A 19,737-nucleotide genomic window follows, 5' to 3' on the forward strand; every position below is an offset into this window, starting at 1 on the left:
ATAATGAGAATCACTGACTGGCTGCCTCCTGCACACCCCCCACTGGGGATCACAACCTGGGCATGTGCCCTTGACCAGAATCAAACCCGGGACCCTTCAGTCCACAGGGGGAAGCTCTATCCACTGAGCCAAACTGGCTAGGGCACTATGTCTCTATTTTAAATCTTGTGAGACAATTACTGAGAGAGCATGCTGATCAGGTCCTCCCTTGACCTTTTACAGGAGACATCCCCCCTATTCCTCTACAGCCAGGGACTGGGTCCTCCTAAAGGAAATCCACTTGTTAAATAATTTACAGCCCCGATGGCAAGGCCCTTATCAGGTACTCCTAACCACCCCAACTACAGCTTAACTATCGGGGCATACCCCTTGGTTCCACCTTTCAAGATTATAACCCGTCCCTGGAACACCACCATCCCATGGGACGAGATTTCCCTCTTTCTAGATCCCAAACATAGGCTTTCCCCCGATTGGGGTAATCCCAGCCCTGGAAGTGTGGATTAGTTCTCCTTCTCATCCTATTCCAACACTCCTTTCCTACACCCATAAGGAACTTTCTCACCTTCACTCATCTCAAATGAACACTTAACTTTACCCACTGCCTCCTAAACCAGACCAATCCAACCTTAGCCAGGAACTGCTGGCTCTGCCTTTCCCTCTCCTCTTCAGCGTATGCCACCATCCCTAACTCAATCAAGAGATGGAATCAGGCAAAAATCACTCTAGCTTATAAAAAGGAAAGGGGAACTGTATTTCTTGAAAAGCCAGACACCCTTCTAGGTAATTATCCTGCAGCCCAGGCATCAAGCCTCTTTTCATTTCCATTCTTATATTCAGTCTCTGCTAAGGTAGCTCCTTCCTCCATCCCGGTCACAGGTCCTATCACTCTACACACCCTACTAACCACCCAAACCCCTTTATGCTTTACAAGGTCACAGGGCAATATAGCAATAGGCCATCTCCCATCATCAGCCTGCAATACCACAGTTAATTTAGAACTACCCAATAGCCATTGGTCCGAACAGGTTAACTACCAGGTCTCCCCGGAAGCCAATGGTTATTTCCTACAGCCGATCTATTTTACTTCTTATCCAACCATCCAGGCCCAAGGCTTCAACAGCTCTTTTCCTTCCCTTTCGCTTTTCCCTTGGATAACAGCCCATCCTAGCATTCCCACCCACTTTCACTGCAATAGAATCTCAAACACTCAACTGTCACCTCTTATCGGTAGTGCCATGGTAACTCCGCTCTTGATTTGGAGCATAGAACTGGGAAAGGAACTTCATATCCTTTAGTCCACCTCTTCTCCCTACCTTTCAGCTTGTATGCATGATCAGGGATTCTTCTTCCTCTGTGGGGAAAACACATACATCTGCCTCCCGACCAACTGGGCAGGAACCTGTACTCTCATCTAGCTCTCATCCAATGTAGATGTAGCCCCCAATAATCAGTCTTTACCTATCCCGGTAACCCATCATAGCTGACACAAAAGAGCAGTCCAGATAATCCCTCTCCTCAAAATCCTCGCAATCACAGCAGGTGTCGGGACTGGCATAGGGGCCCTAACCACTGCTCTATCATATTTTGAAATCCTGTCTCAGGACCTACAAGAAAGCCTACATGACATTGCCAAAAATTTAGTTCAAATTCAGGATCAGACAGAATCACTAGCAGCTGTCACCTCCAAAATCTGGAGAGAACTGGACCTCCTAACTATGGAGAAAGGGTAGGTCTATGACTCTTTCTAGAGGAATGATGTTGTTTTTATGTCAATCAGTCTGGCCTGGTCAGGGATGCCATCCAAAAATTAACAGAAAGGGCCACAAAGATTAGAGATCATCAATCAAATTCATGGGACTACTGGCTAAAGAATATTAACTGGTATACCTGGCTACTTCCCTTCATAGGACCATTAGCACTCCTATTCCTCATCCTCATTTTTGGCTCAGCTATTCTGTGCCATTTTTCATCTTTCCTTCAGGACCACTCTCGCGCCTTCACTAACCAGTCTCTCGGGGAAATCATACTGCTGCAACCCCTCGCTCCAACCAGGAGGAATCTATACAACATTCCAGTCAACTACAATCAAAGTCTACCCCCTATGATCTCAATGTCCCTCCTCAGCAGGAAGTAACTACAGAAGATATGACCTTCGTCCCTATTCCATAAAACAAAAAGGCTGGAATGTTAGGTCTGATCAAATAATTGAATCAATATCCCCTACTGTTGGCAGAGCTCAAGAGATTTATCTCGGTGCTGTGGCCGATGCAATGCTGTGAGCACACTCCAGCAAACATGCTTCCTTGGCACACCAGGAAGTGGCAACACCCACCTGACAAATCTCCAAGAGCCACCTACTCTTAGCCCCGACCCTCACGCCCATTGGATAACATAGCAAGCGTGTCCCTATTGTATTGGCTGCTTACCCCTTTATATACGGCTGTACTTCCTCAATAAACTTAGATCTGTGTCTCTGAACCTGGTCTCCAGAGTCGTGCATGCAAACGCCCCAGCGCGTTGGGCTCCGTCGTCCTCACCCCCGAGGGACCCCCTGTTCCACCCTACCCTGGGAACTGATCTTTAGACCACTTCACAATGGACGTTCCACTTGCTAAGACCATTATCCTTCCCCTGTGGACCTTCTCAGGATCTAGACCCACCCAGAGAATTCTCTGCCCAGAAAAAGCCCACCTAAGAGTCCTTTTAAATCTGACTCCTGGTCCCTGGCCAATAGTCATGGCCCCATTGCAGGCCCTGCCACTCAGGAGAAGAAGAAGAGAGCCAATGAGAGAAGAGGTCACCTCAGGCTATATCCTATCCTTACAGTCCTGTGAAAAAAATAAGGAATGATCAGTGAAGGAGGGTTAAGTCATATAAACACACATATGCAAGCAGGGGGGAAATATAGTTTCGATATCTTTGGAGATCATACCAAAAGTGAATAGGGCTAGAAGCTTCGAGGCACAAGCTGCAGTCTAGTCAAGAGATGATAGGTCTGGCTGAGGTTAGGAGAGTTCCAAACTCTGTGGGAAGTATCTACTAAGTGTCTGGCTTCAGCAAGTGGATGAAAGGAGATGACAGAACCATAAAAAACACAAAGTGGCGGGGGATAAAGTTCATGAGTTTGGTCTTGAATTAAAGTAAATGTGAAGTGCCTCTGAGACATCCAAGTTGATGTCAACTCTAAGGATGTAAGAGAGGGAAATGGCAGTCTCACTGAGTCCATCTTGTACTCGCCTGCATTGCTGCCCTGGCCTTCCGGCTAACAGCTCCTGCTTTCGACATGCTGATCATCAGAGGAATTCTGCCTGGGACTTGAGTTTTTACAAAAACAATCTTTCCCATTTTCCCTTCCCTTGACATAAAAGAAGCCTGAACGCTGTACTTTCTTAAAATTGATTTGAGGATTAAAACTCTCATCTTCTGAATTGGCAACTTCTCGATTAATAAACTTTTCCTTACTTCAAACTCTGACATGAGTTTTGGCCTTTCCGAGCTTCAGGCACATGAACTTTGTATTGTTGTGCTTCTGAGCTAAGAATGCAGGTTCTTAGATCTGACTGCTGGGGTTGAAATCCCAGTCTGCCACTTACTGGCTATATGACCTTTGGCTAGATATTTGGCCTCTCTGGTCCTCAGTGTCTTACATTGTTGAGGAAGATGCTAGTAGTTCCAAACTCTGTGGGGCTATTGTGAGGAGCAAATGATCTGGTATACACAGGGTGGGGCACAAGAAGGTTTACATTTGTGAGTACACAAAATTCTCATATTATTGTTTATTAGTTATTGCATTATTTTCCATACAAACAGCTGTAAGCTTACTAGTGCCCCAGCTGTACATATAAAGCTTACAACATAAGCATTCAATTACTTTTGTCCTTTCTAGCAGGTAGGGACAGTAAGTGTTACCATAATGCATGCTAGATACAATACTGTTGACATTATTACTAACATGTAAAGTACCATCAAAATGCTTTTCCCATGGTTAATTATAGCAGTGCTGGCCCCAGGTTTGAGGACTGATGTTTGGGTACATCCACATCAAAGAGTTGGAAGTTAGCTCTGTAATTTAAAATGAATCATCCAGTGCCAAACAATTGTACCTTCAAATGTATCAATGGGCTACTATTACCCCAAAATGGAATGAAACCTTAGCTTTCTTCAGCAGAGCCTGTCATTCTTTGTTTTGTAATTGTCCCACTTTATTTCACAATTAACAGCTTCTAAGGAAGCTCAATTATCATGCATCCTCCTCATCTAACCTAGCCAAAACAGGTTTATTCAAACTTAGAAAAAATTATACATTCATATGCTAACCTTAAATCCCTGTCTTAGGTTTCCCTGCCTTTTCATAAAACATCACTGGTGAATCTGTGACAAGTTCATTACAACTTCAACCCTGCTCTACAAAGCTCACACAGCTGAGAGATGAGCACAGAGACTTAGCTGGGACTTTTTAAAAATATACATGAATATATTTGGCTTGTACAAAATTAAAATTATACACACAAAGTGAAAATCTCCTTCCCTGAACCCTCCCACTATCCTCCCCAGAGGAAGCCTCAGTAATCAGTTATGGAACCTCCCAGAAAATGTATCTGCACACAGAAACACAGAGCGGTACTACAGTTTGGGCTGTTGTTGCTATTTTACATAAATGGGGTCAGTATTTTCTGTCAGTGCTATTCTACATAACTAATTCATAAATATTTCTTTTACTTACTTAATTCAATCTTAAAGATCTTTCTAGCCGTGGCCGGTTTGGCTCAGTGGATAGAGCGTTGGCCTGTGGACTGGAGGGTCCCGGGTTCGATTCCGGTCAGGGGCATGTACCTTGGTTGCGGGCACATCCCCCTGGGGGGGGTGCAGGAGGCGGCTGATCGATGTTTCTCTCTCATCGATGTTTCTAACTCTCTATCCCTCTCCCTTCCTCTCTGTAAAAAATCAATAAAATATATATTTAAAAAAAAAAAAAGATCTTTCTATCTACAGACATTTCTTTAAATCATAAAATTCTGTGACATGGATTTCCATTAGTCTCCTTTTGAGCATTTAAACTGTTACTAAATATTACAGTGCTGCAATAAGCATTCTTAAAGATTTCTTTTTCTATACCTGCATAAGTATTTGCCTGGCAAATATCAAGAAATGAACATTCTAGGTCTGGGAATTCTTAATTTTGCAAATAATCCCCCAAACAGTCCCTATTTACTGCTCGGCCAAGCACCAACACCTCTGGGGCCACATTAGGAAAATGTAAAGGAGCATCGTGGGTTGCCTCCAAGGCTGGGTCCAGGGCCTGTGGGGTCTGAAGGTGACATAACTTAAGGGCCCTTTGTACATTAAAGAACATAAAATTACATCGATAAAATCAGGGACAAATGTGAACATGAGAACCTTCAGAAATTTACAAAGGTGGGAAATACTACATTTTCTCTCCAATTATGTGTATAACCTACACACGACACTTCCTTCCCCTCATATTTGAACTTTTATATTATCAATAATGCTGAAAAAATATACAAAATGAACCTAATATTAAGATCAATTCAAATATGTTTAAACTACCTCTACATTGTACTGAGACACAACTGTGCCAACAAATTATTCTTATATTACCCACATTAATTTATTTACAAGGATGTACAGGAAAAAGGTCACTGGGACTCAGCTTCTGCGGGCCATTTAGGTGTATCTGTGGCCATTCTTGTGTCTCACTTTGGATGGAACCACCAGATTTTCTTAGACAAGATGCAAAAGATACACTGTACAAAATCTAATACATTGGGATACAGAAAATTCCAACTTTACACACAAACACACAAGTATAAGCTTGTTACCCTAAAATCAGGAATTCTGATAAATTGTTTCACATGGTACCCATCAAAAAAGAAAAGTTAAAGGCAGACTTAGTCTAATTACATTTACTGCATTTTCAAGTGTATTACTGATAAGAGAGAACTTCTATCTGACTTGGTGTCGATGAGAAGTGAATCTTATAATTTACTCTGTTGCCACCCTCTCCCAAGTCCCAATAGAAAATTGTGACTCAAAGTTATTTAAGTAAGGTACAGTTCATTTGCGAGAATATCATATTTGTTCCCCGACTCTCTAAAATTCATCTTGACATGATATCCCTTTTTCAATTCAGGCTACTGTCTCAGTCTCTCACCATATACAAATTAGTTTGGTCTGTTATTTTTAACCCAATATTAGGGGAGAGGGGTAGTTAGTTTTTCGTTGTTATTATTATTATTTTTATTGATTGATTTTAGAGAGAAGGGGAAGAGGAAAAGAGAGGGGCGGAAAGTAAGAGAGGGAGAGGGAGAGGGAGATATCAATTTGCTGGTCCACTTATTCATGCATTCATTAGTTGATTCTTGTATGTGGCCTAACCAGGGATCAAACCCACAACCTGGGCATATCTGGATGATGCTCTAACCAACTGAGCTTAAGGACCCAATATTAGTTTTTATTCTATTAACTATTTATGCCAACTTTTTTGTTATTTTCCTCTACTTCTTGTGTTAAATGGCTTCTGGTCTTCTCTCTTCTCTTTAATCTTAACTTATTTGTATTTTAGTAATCATAGCAAAAAAACTTGCATACTAAAATATATTGCTTTACCAAAAAGTACCTTCCTTTTGTTTTCATTATATTTAGGCATTTTTAAAAATTACGTATGTGAGTAGCTTACATTATCTGTACATTGCATTTCCAGTCAATAGAGGGGGGCTCATAAAATGTGCTATTAAGAATCACTTGTCCAGCCCTAGCCGGTTTGGCTCAGTGGATAGTGCATCGGCCTGCGGACTAAAGGGTCCCGGGTTCAATTCCCATCAAGGGCACATGCCTGGGTTACGGACTCCATTCCCAGTAGGGGGCCTGCAGGAGGCAGACGATCAATGATTCTCTCTCATCATTGATGTTTCTATCTCTCTCTCCCTCTCCCTTCCTCTCTGAAATCAATAAAAATATATTTTTTTTAAAAAAAAGAATCACTGGTCCATCCAACACTTAATATTATAAATCTCTGATAATACATGGGAAGATAATGTCATTTATATCAGGTTTCACCCCATTTTCTGAACTAAAGTTTAATTAACTAAGTTTAATGACCATCTGTCATTTCTTTTGTGAATTAACTGGTCTTTTTTGTTTGCCTACCTACTCACAGAGTGGTCTTTTGCATTTTGACTAATTTTTTACATTACAAATATTAACTCATTATTTATTAAGTCTTTTCCCTATCACTCACTTTTTTAATTCAACTTGTTTATGGTATTTTGTTGCACCAAAGTTTTAAATTTTATGTAGTATATCTTTGTTTTTGTAACTTTGGGGCTTAGTATCTTCCTTAAAAAAGATTTCCAATGAAAACATATATCTACACAAAATCCTGTATCAGAATGATCAGAGAACCATTACCCAAAATATTCAAAAGATGGTAACAACCCAATGTCCATCACCTGATGAATGGATAAACAAAATGTGGTCTATACATGCATTTGGCAATAAAAAGAAATAAAAAACCGTTACGTGTACAACATGGATGAACCTTTAAAACATTATGCTGAGTGAAAGAAAATAGTCCCAAAGGATCACATACTGTATAATTCCATTTGTCTGAAAGGCCATGAGGAGGCAAACTGAAAGGGACGAAAGTTAACTAGTGGTTGTATAGAGCTGGCAGAGATGGAGGGATTGGGCAGTGAAAGCTAAAAGTGTGGAGTTTCTTTTGGGGAGAACAAAAGTATTCTATAATTGATTGTGGTGAATACAGAATATTAGCAAATTTAACAAGTTCCCTTATTTTGTCAATGCCTTTAATGAGAATGCTTTAGTATTTCACCATTTAATATGTTTGCTATACATTTCCAATAGCTTTTTATCAAGTTGGGGAAATTTATTTCCATGTTCAAATTTGTATTTTATTTTATTTTTTAAATATATTTTATTGATTTTTTACAGAGAGGAAGGGAGAAGGATAGAGAGTTAGAAACATCGATGAGAGAGAAACATCAATCAGCTGCCTTCTGCACACCCCGTACTGGGGATGTGCCCGCAACCAAGGTACATGCCCTTGATCAGAATCGAACCTGGGACCCTTCAGTCCGCAGGCCGACGCTCTATCCACTAAGCCAAACCAGTCAGGGCCAAATTTGTATTTTAAAAAGATCACTCATGTAACAGTGTAGAGAATAAATCAGAAAGAAAGCAAGAATATACGAGGAATGACAAACCAACATCCCTAATGAATATAAAGGTAAAAATCCTCCAGAAGATATTAAAAAGCCAAATCAAGCAGCATATTTAAAGGTTGATACACCATAACTGGATCTATACCAATCAAATATACCACATTAACAGAATAAAGAAAAATGTTTTTAAACCATGTGATCATCTCAACTGACAAAGGAAAATAACTAGTAATAGAAGGGACTTTCTCAACCTCATAAAAGGCATTTATAAAATGCCACAACTAACATCATACTCAATGATCAGACACTAAAGGTCTTCCCCCTAAGATACGAAACAAGACAAGGATGTCTGTTTTTACCACTTCTATTCAATGTTTCACTGGAAATTCTAGCCGAGGTAATTGGGCAAAAAAGGAAAGGGAAAAGGGAAAAGGGAAAAGGAAAAGGAAAAGGGAAGGGGAGGGAGGGGAGGGGAGGGAAGGGGAAGGGGAGGGACAGGGGAAGGGGCAGGAAGGGAAGGGATAAGAAAGAAAAGCATCCAGGTTGAGCGGGAGAGAGAAGTTACATTATTTCTAGTCACAGATGACATGATCTTATATAGAGAAAAGTCCAAAGAATCCACCAAAAACTACTGGAGCTAATAAATGAACTCAGCAAAGTTATATGATACAAGATCAATATATAAAAAGCAGCCATATTTCTAAACACTATCAACAAACGCTCCAAAAATGAGATTAGGAAAACAATTCAATTTCTAATAGCATCAAAAGGAATAGAATACTTAGGAATGAACTTAATCAAGAAAGTTCAAGACTGTACACTAAAAACTATAAAATATCACTTAAAGAAATTAAGATCTAAATAAGTAAAAAGGTGTCCTGTGTTCATAAAATATTTAATTGTTAAGAAGGCAATACTTCCCAAATTGATCTACACATCTCTATCAAAGTTCCAACTGCCTTTTTTGCAGAAATAAGCTGAAAGACTTATTTGGAGGATTTTATTTGGATACTTTCTGATTTCAAAACTTATTACAAAGCTACAGTTATCAAACAGTGTGATACTGGCATATGGAGAGACATATAGATCAATGGAATTGAATTAAGACTTCAAAAATAAACACTTTTAAGGTCAATTGGTTTTAGACAAAGATACCAAGACCATTCAATGGTGCAAAAATAGTCTTTTCAACAAATAGTGGTGGGACACTAGATATTACTCACCCACCAAAGAATGGATTGGACCTTTTCCTCACACCATATATAAAATGGATGCAAGACAGAACTGTAAGAGCTACCACTGTAACACTCTTAGAAGGAAACATAAGTATAAATCTTCATGATCTTAGATTAGGCAACAGTGTCTTAAATATTACAACAAAAGCAGAAGCAACAAAAGAAAAACAGATAAATCAGACCTCCTCAACATGATCTAGAAAGTGATAAAACAATCCGCAGAATAGAAAATATGTGCAAATCATATATCTGATATAGGGTTAATACACAGATTACATAAAGAATTCTTGTTACTCACAATAAAAAAGACAAGCCACCCAATGGAATACTGAGCAAAATACTTAAATAGGTATTTTTCCAAGGGAAATCTACAAATGCCCAATAAGCACATGAAATGATGCTAAACATCATTTGTTATTAGAGAAATGCAAATCAAAACCACAAGGTGTCTGTTCACAACCAGTAGAATGGCTATAACAAAAAAAAAGTGGGAACAAATAGTGTTGACGAGGATGTGGAAAAACAGGTACCCCTGTAGATTGTTGAAAATGTAAAATGGTGTAGCTGCCGTGGAAAAGTTTGGTGGGTCCTCTAAAAACTGAACATAAATTTACTGTATGACCCAATGATTCTCCTCCTAACTATCTACTCAAAAGAAATGAAAACATGTGCTCAAACAAATAACTGTATACAAGTGTTCGGCAGCACTATTCATAATACCCAAAAAGTAGAAACACATAAAAAGGGAGTACCACTTAGCCACAGAAAGGAATGAAGTACTGATACATGCTATAACATAGGTAAATCCTGAAACATAAGGATGACAGAAGCCAGATACCTAAAGCCATCTATTATTTGATTCTATTTCTGTGAAAAACCTGGTACAGGCAAGTCCATAAAGACAGAAAGGAGATTCGTGGTTTCTGGAAACTGGGGGGAGGGGAATGAGGAGGGATGACTAAGGGCCATGGATTTGCTTTGGAGGCAATGAAAGTAGTCTGTAATGACAGTAGTGATGGTTGTACAACATGGTGAGTAAACTAAAAACCACTGAACTGTACACTTAAAAACTTTAGTGATAAATTTTCTGTTATATGAATTTCATCTCAATTTACAAAAAAAAAAAAAAAAAAGGTATGCTGGGGGTCACGAAGCAAAAAGCTCCAGCAGAGGTGCAGAGCGAGAGCACAGGCTCTGGGCTGTGGAGTGGAGATGGGAAGACGACCGCTTCTGGAGACACTGAAGGCAGTGTCATTACAAGCCTATCTGTGGTCCATCTACAGAGGAAGCACTGACTAAGTCATAGGAGAACAACATGTAACTCTCATAAGTTTTTATGATGTAAACTAAAAGTTACAAATGACAGAAATTGGAAGGTAGAAGATGAAAGAAATAAAATAGCAAACATTTCCTTTTCTCATCTTACATAGAAAGGAGTCCAGATACTGTCTGTAAAAATAATTGTATAGATAACACAAATAATAAAGACAGTGAACGAAATTATCATTCACAGCAAGGACTCAAGAGATATTTAAAGTCTTTACTTTTGATGAAAGGGCCTGAAAGTGAAGGTTGGCACCCTTCCACAGTGTTTTTATTTTATTTTTAATTTTACCATATATATTAACTTTATTTGAAAATTTTTGTGAACTTCAATAATTTAACAATTATTACAACAAATCTCATCAATGCCTCTATCAATAACTGACAGATCAGCAGGCAGAAAATCATATAAGGGTATAGCTGAGCTGAGCAACACCAATCAATTATAACTGAAAACTAGATCTAACTGAATATAAACTACTGCAGCCAACAACAGAATACACATTCGCCAACACAGATCAAATTCTGGGCCAAAAATACACCTTAACAAATTTAAAACAATAAAAAATCATATTGAAGTATGCTCTTAGAAATCAGTTAACAGACAGCTAGAAAATCCCAAAATACTTGGAGATTAAGTAAAGTACTTCTGAACAGCACATAGGTTAAAGAAAGAAAGAAAGAAAGAAATCTCAAGAGAAATTTAAAATATTTTAAATACATGAAAATAAAAATACAACATCAAAATTTGTAGGTTATAGCAAAAGCAGTGCTTAGAGGAAATTTACAGCATTGATTGAATGCACATATTAAGAACCATCTACAATTGATAATCTAAGTTTCCACCTTAAGAAACTAGAACAAAAGCAAATTAAATCTAAAATAATTGAAAAAAGAAAAAATCAGCAAAAACAATAAAACTGAAAATAGAAAATCAGTAGGAAAAGATGTGACTCAGTGGTTGAGCATGGACCAAGGAACTTGGAGATCTTGATTGATTCCCAATCAGGGGTCAGGGCACATACCCAGGTTGCAGGCTCAATCCCCAGTAGGGGCATACAGGAGGCAGCCAATACATGAAGTTTCTCTCTCATCAATGTTACTCTCTATCCCTCTCCCTTCCTCTTTCTAAAAATCAATTAAAAAAAATTTTAAAGCTAGTTCTTTAAAAAGATCAGTAAATTGATAAGCCTCTAATCAGGCAAACTATGAAAAAAAGAGAGAGAACAAATTACTAATATCAGAAATGAAAGTAGTATCATCATTACTGAATTCCATTGATGTCATATGCATAACAAAGGAATACTATAAACAACTCTATCCCACAAATTTGGTAACTTAGATGAAATGGGAGAATTCTTTGAAAGAGACAATCTACCAGAACTCACATGAGAAATAGATAAATTAAATAGGCCTGTATCAATTAAAGAAACTTAATTAATAAATAACTTTCCAAAACAGAAAGCATCTGATATACATAATTTTACAAGTGAACTCTACCAAAGCATTCAAAAATAAGTGATAGAATTTCTCTGTAATCTCCTCCAGAAAATATAAGCAGAAAGGAGCACTTCTAACTCATTCTATGAAGCCAGCATTACACTCAGACCAAAACCAGAAAAAGGCATCCCAAGTACGAAAAACTAAAAACCACTAGTTCTCATGAACAGAGATGCAAACATCCTCAGCAAAATACTAGCAAATCAAATCCAGAAATGTATAAAAAGAGTTACATACCATAACCAAGTGGGATTTATTCCAGGTACACAAGACTGGTTCAATATTTGAAAACCAATTAACATAATCCATCACATCAACAGGCTAAAGAAGAAAAATTATATGATCATTTTAATAGATGCCAAAACAGCATGTGACAAAATTCAAAATGGTAAAACACTTAGACTATGAATAGATGGAAGCTTTTTCAATCCGATAAAGGGCATCTCCAAAAAACATATCCTCAGATAAGGCTTAAGAAAATGAAAAGACAACCCGCAAAATAGGAGAAAACATTTGCAAATCACGTATCTGATACAAAATTTGTATCCAGAATATAGAAAGAACTCTCAAAATTCAGCAATTAAAGGACAAACAAACCAATTACGAATTGGAAAAGGATTTAAGACATTACTCTAAAAAAGATACACACATGGCCCATAAGCACATGAAAAGATCCAAATCACTAACCATTAGGCAATCCAAATCAAAGTCACAATATACTTTACAAGCACCAAATATAATAAAAAACACAATAACAAGTGTTGGTCAGAATGTGAAGAAACTGAAGCCTTCATACCTCACTAGTGGGAATGTAAATTGCTGCAGCCACTTTGGAAAAGTTCCACAGTTCCTTAAAATGTTAATCATATAATTACCATATGATCCAGCCATTCCACTCCTAATGAAACAGATGTTCACAAAAATGTGTACATGAATATCCTAAGCAGCCCTGTTCACTTTTCCACTAAGTAGCAACAACTCAAATGTACATCAATGATAAAAGATAAAATGTGATAGCCCTAGCTGGTTTGGCTCAGTAGATAGAGCATCTGTCTGCTGACTGAAGGGTCCCACGTTCGATTCCCGTAAAGGGCGCATGCCCCAGTTGCCTGCTCAATCCCCAGTAGGGAGTGTGCAGGAGGCAGCCAATCAGTGATTCTCTCTCATCATTGATGTTTTTGTCTCTTTCTCCCTCTCCCTTCCTCTATGAAATAAATTTTTTAAAAAGATAAAATGTGCCGAAACCGGTTTGGCTCAGTGGATAGAGCGTCGGCCTGCGGACTGAGGGGTCCCAGGTTCGATTCTGGTCAAGGGCATGTATGTACCTGGGTTGCGGGCACATCCCCAGTGGGAGATGTGCAGGAGGCAGCTGATCGATGTTTCTCTCCCATCAATGTTTCTAGCTCTCTATCTCTCTCCCTTCCTCTCTGTAAAAAATCAATAAAATATATTAAAAATAAAATAAAAAGATAAAATGTGATATATGCATACAATTAAATGTTATTCAGCCATAAAAAGAAATGAAGTACTATATAACTATAACATGGATGAACCTTGAAAACACAAGGTTAAAGAAGCCACAAAAAACCACATATGATATGATTTCTTCATATGAAATGTCAGAGTAGACAAATGGGTCTTATTTGGGGCAGCAGGACTGTGACAACGGGCAGTCAAGTCATTGCTAAAGAGAACAGGGTTTCTTTTTGCACTGATAAAAATGTTCTAAATCTGGATTGTGGTGATGGTTGCACAACTCTAAATACACTAAAAACAAGTCTCCATTTTGAATTTTATGGCATGTGAATTACATAATTAACATATATAACTATGTAATTTTATATAGCTACAAATATAATTACGTAATTCACATGCCATCATAAGAAAACATGAGACCTCTGCAACAGTCCACCTGAGAGACGATGCTGGCTTGGACAAGAGCGGTATTGATAAAGAAGAACATAGAGAAAAGTGGAAAGATTTCAAAGACACTTGGGAAGACGTGAGCATCTGGAGGTGAATAAGGAGAAGCAGGTACCAAGAGTGACTTGCATTATGCATTTACTTGTTTGCTCTGTTTCTGCCAGGAGTTGTTCCAATAAGGTTCATAAAGATGACGTTTGAAATGGGTCACGATGGTAAGTAGAAGCATGCCAGACTGGGAGACGGTTGGTAAGGGGAAGGGAGAGGTCACTTCACTTGCATGCAAAGCAGAAAAACACAAAGCATAGCTGCCGCTGAAGGGAGAGGAGGCCCTGTGAAGGCTGCCAGCTGTGGGGACTGCAGGCAGGGGAAGCCACTAGAGGTGTTCACCTGACCAGAGAGTTCATTCTTGGCCTTCAAAAAAGGGAAGTCCAGCACCAGTGTAAAGAACACACTGGGAAGAATGGTCAGCTGGCTTATAAAGGAGGCTGTTGCCCACGAGCAAGAGAGGCCTTTGTAAACCATGACCCGGACTGAGCAGGCTGGACAGCAATGCGAGCACCGGCCACGAAAGAAGCCGGTTGTACATCTTGTGCCTCCACATCCAATTAGAAGCAGGGACAAACAGGTAGCGGACGAGGGCTGATGGATCCGTGCTACCCACCGCCCCAGCCTAGAGGCCGGCGGGACAGGGAGCAGTCCGGGCTCCTCCGACACCGAGGGCTCTGAGATTCCTTGCGGACTGCCCGAGAGCCATTTCGGGCTAGCCGCTCTGGGAAGCAGGGGCCCAGGGAGACCACCACCGCAGCATCCCTGACCTCACGTTTCCTTTGCCCCGCTTCCTGCCGGCTGCCCCGCAAGGCAGAGCATACTCTTGCCCATCCCTCGAGGAAGCTGGGTCAATTGTCTTAAGAAACCATGATGTCCTAACACCTGATTGTACAGGTTATCTGAGGTAGCTAAAATATCTTAATTATTAAATTGTCTTGTATGCTCCCATTTCTTTTTAATCCATCTGGATCCTTACTTATGGAATTTCCAGGCATTTTATGAGAACTCACTTTCCATTTGAATTCGTGAAGTCATAAGGATGAAGAGCTACAGAACACAGTGCCCATGACTAACTGCACAAGCACTCCTTTCGCATCGAATGTACTGTTGCTGCACCTAATGGAGTGGACAGTCCAGTGAGTCTAAGCTAACCTTAAAGGCTTTCCAGCTGACTCCCCCAGGACCCCACCCACCACGCCACACTACAGGCAAGCCTGCCTTATTCTTCCCCAAAACAACCCACATGTTCATATTCCATGCCTCGTCTGTCTGAAATAATAAACAAACTCCAGAGCACCTACTGGTCGCCAGATACTTCGTGGGCAATTTACATTACCGTTTAATCTTCACAGCAGCCGCACAAAGTTGGGATTATGTTTCCTGTTTTATACACAAGAAAGTTGAGGCACAGAGGCGTTTGCCCAAGAACCCCCCCGACTGTCCATTCCACTGCCTAGTAAGGAATGCCAGGAGCCTGCTCCGTCTGGCAAAACCCTCGCCTGACCCTCAGAATCTCCCCCTCGAGTCTCCCAATCGCCCCAAATAACCGACCACATGCCCCAGACCGTCAGAGCCAGCACCGCCCGACCATCGCCGCAGCCACCTCACTACCAGGGGCTCGCGCTTCCGCCGAAGCGAGTGCAGGTCTCAGGTAACGCACGTCTAACTGCACGGTCCCGGGCCAACTGCTGTCACTCCTCTCAGACCCTGAGCCTCCCCCCGGCCAGGGGCGGGGACACAGGCTCAGGGCCGCCCCCGAGGGCGCGTCCCGCCTACCACAGCCGCCTCCCCCCGCTGAACTGAGCGGAGGCCAAGGCCCGTCTCCTCCGCAGGAGGCAACTCAAGGGCACCGTCCGCACCTTCCGCGAGGGGTCCCCGGCTGAGCACGGCACCGGAGGACAAAATGTTCACACCTGCTTACCTGAGTGGGAGAGTGCCCCCAGCTAACTTCCTAAGACAGGTGGCGGGGCTGTCCGGGGCAGCGTCACGGTAAAATCCCCCCGCACGCTGCAGGGCTCTCGCCGCGCCCACACTCCCCTGACCGCGCTCACAGGGAGCGAGTGTCAGCCGGCGCTGACCGCGGCCGGGCCGGGCCAGGGCGTGAGCGCTCGTCGGCCTCGGCGCCGAGGGGACCCCGACCCGGCCGCTCTGCCGACAAGGACGTCGCCCCCACACTCGACCCCGCGACCCCTTCCTAGGGGCGCCGGCCGCCAGCGCCGCCACGCACCTCGGTTCTCCTCCTCCAGGTACCGTACCCGCAGCTCGTCGTCCGTCTTCACCTCGGAGCCGTAGCCCCGCCGCAGGGGCAGCCCCCCGGCCGCGGGCGCCCGGCCCCGGGCCCAGATCGCCGACCCCAGCCGCGGGCCCGTCAAGGAGCCGGGCAGCCTCCACCGAGGGCCGAGCGGCGCACAGCTAGCGGCCACCAGTCGGACGCGGCCGGCCTGCCAGGCGCCCAGGGCCCCGGGAGCCGCCGCCGCCGCCATGTTGTCTGTTTACGGCGTGGGCCGCAGGCTGCCGCCCCACCCCCGCCGCGCGGCCTGGCCCCGCCCCCAGTCCGCTGCCGCCCGGACCAATCGCCGCGCGCGCTACGCCCCGCCCCGCCCCGCGGATTCGCCCCGTCCCCCGCCCCGCCCGGCCGGGTGACAGCGTTCCGGGCCCGCCTTCCCCGGCCGCGGGGTAACCCCGGTGTGAAGGCGTGTCCGCGGAGACAGGGAGAAAGTGATCCTCCGCGGCTGCGGAACAGTGGGGAGCCGGTGGCGTGAGAACTCCCCGCAGGGAGCCTCCTCCCCGCGCCCCTGGGCTGTGCCCTGGGCTCTGTGTTCGTGTCCCCTTTGGCTGACCGTGCAGCTCTGCGTGGCAGCGGTTTACTGCTCATGCCCTGCAGAGCCGCGCTACGGGCTAACGTGCCCGTCCACATACGCGGTGCTTACTGCGTGCAGTTCAAAATAGCAGGAGCCCTTAGCCCGCCTGCCCAAGCTGGTCAAGAGTGAGGCGCCGTCGTCTAACATCAGGGGCTCCCCCAGCCAGATGCTGAGGGCGCTTAGAGCAGATGGATCCTTCCTCACCCAGAGACGCTAAGATCGATGTCGTGTCCAGGTGCTCATCAGAGCTTAGGATTTCCTCCTCCCTACCTTTCATCAAATCCCAGCCGAGAAAGGTGTGTTTAGGAATATTGTTTGAAAAATATGCAGCTCTGAGTATACTCCCACGGCCACACAAATTTCTGCTATTGCATATTGACTACATTTTTTGGTTTTCGTGAATTTTATTTTTCAATTACAGTTTACATTCAGTGTTATTTGGTATTAGCTTCAGGTGTACAGCGCCCGCGGCGGGAATGTTGTTGAGGGCTCTGTTCATTCCATCTTCTGTAAAATGACACTTGTAAATCTCTTTTGTAGTTTGGGAAAACTTTGCTTCCTCTTGTATCTTTTGCTTGTCTGATAATCATGTTCACTTTAACTGCTAGGAAACAATTTCACTTATAGCTTAACTATTGCAATTATTGTAACTAATTACTGTTCACTTGTTTTAGTTGCTAATTGTTTTGATATCTTTATGTTGGCTTATCAGTAGATTGTAAATTCAAATAAAGGAGTTACAGACCACCTGACAGTGCTATTTAAATAACATAACCTCAGAAAGTACTTGCAATCAACTAGGACAACTTCAGAAAGATAATCATCGATTGTTTGGGTTATATTAGAATTCAGAGTAAGCCCTGGCCAGTTTTGCTCAGTGGATAGAGCACCAGCCTGCGGACTGAAGGGTCCCAGGTTTGATTCCAGTCAAGGGCACATGCCCAGGTTGTGGGCTGGATCCTTAGTTGGGGGCGTGCAGGAATCCGCTAATCAATGAGTCTCTCTCATCATTGATGTTTCTATCTCTCTCCCTCTCCCTTCCTCTCTGAAATCAATAAAAATATGTTTTTAAAAAAAGAAATCAGAGTAAGGACTGCCTATGGTTTTGATGGGCATAGAGCCTGATGGGAAAACTCAGCTTAGAGACACTAGCCCCTTCCCTAACAGCTGTGAGTCTGGTCCTCACTGAAAGTAGTCATGATGATATCCTGGTGTATGAAGACAATTGATTGTTAAAATGTAATGTAATCACCATGACCATTACCATCTGTCAGGAGTGACAACAAATGGAGAATTGCCAAACATCAGGATAGACAGATATGGCTTTGGATCCCACCTTCATAATTGCTTGACTTTGGGACATCCATAAATTATTTAAATAGTCCATGCTTCCATTTCTTCATTTGAAAAATAGCTAGAATGAGATCTGTTTCACCACACAAATTCTTCAACTTCAGTTTCTTCATCTGTAACATGGAAAAGATTATGCCCATGTTATAGGACTGATGAGTAAATATGTAACGCACTATGCACCCGGGATGAGAGCAGAACAGATAATGATACGCCTGACTTCTTAGTCTGTTCCAAACATTTAGGTATGTTATTTTATTTAATGTTTAGAAAACTTTGAAGGTAGTATTACTATCCCCATTTTGCAAATGAAAACACTGAGATTAAGTTATTTATCAAACCCTGCAGCTAATAATATATCTGATATATCTGACTCCAGTTCCTCGTGTTCTTAATCACTATTTTGCAGAGCCTCTCAATAAATGTTAAGGTGTCCAATAAAATTTAATTCCCTTCCGTTCCTTTCTACTTTTTAGTAAAGGACGTGAGCCAGGAGCAAAGAATGTGAGCCAGAAGCAATGATTGTCCATTTGGCGGAGGGGTTTGGCGTATTCAACACTATTACTGCCATCTGCTACAGGTTTTTGGGGCCCCTTGCCTCTAGCCAGCTCTCAGCTAACAGTCTTCTAAATCTGCCACACCCTTGATGTTTTCCTAATGCTTATTTCTATGTGATATCTAGTGTGTGTTTTAGGAAGGCCAGCACTGAACTCCTGGAGTACAGCCTGAGTGGCAGAAGACACCCCTCCTAGGACGCAGCTCTGTGCACAGAATGCTCAGGAGGACGTAGGTGTCACTGGTAAAATAAACACTTATCAACATGTTGCCAACCACAAGCAGAGAGGCAGAATAACTCAGCAAAGACAATGAGAAGAATAAAGCAGAACTCTGGGCTTTTTGAAAAAATGAGCAAATATTTTAAAACTATCTTCCTTCCCTGGCTGGTTTGGCTCAGTGGATAGAGTATCGGCCTGTGGACTGAGGGGTCCCAGGTTCGATTCTGGTCAAGGGCATGTACCTTGGTTGTGGGCACATCCCCGGGAGGGGGTGTGCAGGAGGCAGCTGATCAATGTTTCTCTCTCATTGATGTTTCTGACTCTCTGTCCTTCTCCCTTCCTCTCTGAAAAAAAATCAATAAAATATATATATTTTTTAAAAACTATCTTGCCTGAAACAATCAAGGAGAAAGTAGTATGGTAGGGCAATGGCTGGGCCACTGTGTCCGAATTCAGGCCATCACCCGTGAATGTGAGGGAGAGACTGAACAGTCAGGCGCAGTGAGATGCCTCTGCC

The 19,737-nt window shown here is 42.4% G+C and overlaps 1 protein-coding gene across 10 annotated transcripts in view; it reads right to left on the reverse strand.

Annotated features, from left to right (window-relative positions):
* AUH (AU RNA binding methylglutaconyl-CoA hydratase) overlaps window positions 1-16,761 on the reverse strand; it is a 176,369-nt gene extending 159,608 nt beyond the window's left edge. For 3 of the 10 annotated variants that reach the window (XR_004966653.1, XR_004966654.1, XM_036302414.1), the window contains exon 1: window positions 16,461-16,760. Coding sequence is in view for 5 of the 10 variants with exons in the window: in XM_036302414.1 (XP_036158307.1) it covers window positions 16,461-16,716 (256 nt within the window). In the remaining 5 variants the exon portion in view is untranslated. Of the gene's footprint in view, window positions 1-1,218; window positions 1,253-2,691; window positions 2,824-12,496; window positions 12,581-13,055; window positions 13,156-16,460 lie in introns of those variants that run through there. The other 7 variants (XM_036302418.1, XM_036302413.1, XM_036302412.1 and 4 more) reach the window with 7 other exon arrangements.
* Window positions 16,762-19,737: the final 2,976 nt, after the last annotated feature.

This window comes from Myotis myotis, unplaced genomic scaffold (genome assembly GCF_014108235.1).
Source record: "Myotis myotis isolate mMyoMyo1 unplaced genomic scaffold, mMyoMyo1.p scaffold_m19_p_31, whole genome shotgun sequence".
Lineage (NCBI taxonomy): Eukaryota > Metazoa > Chordata > Mammalia > Chiroptera > Vespertilionidae > Myotis > Myotis myotis.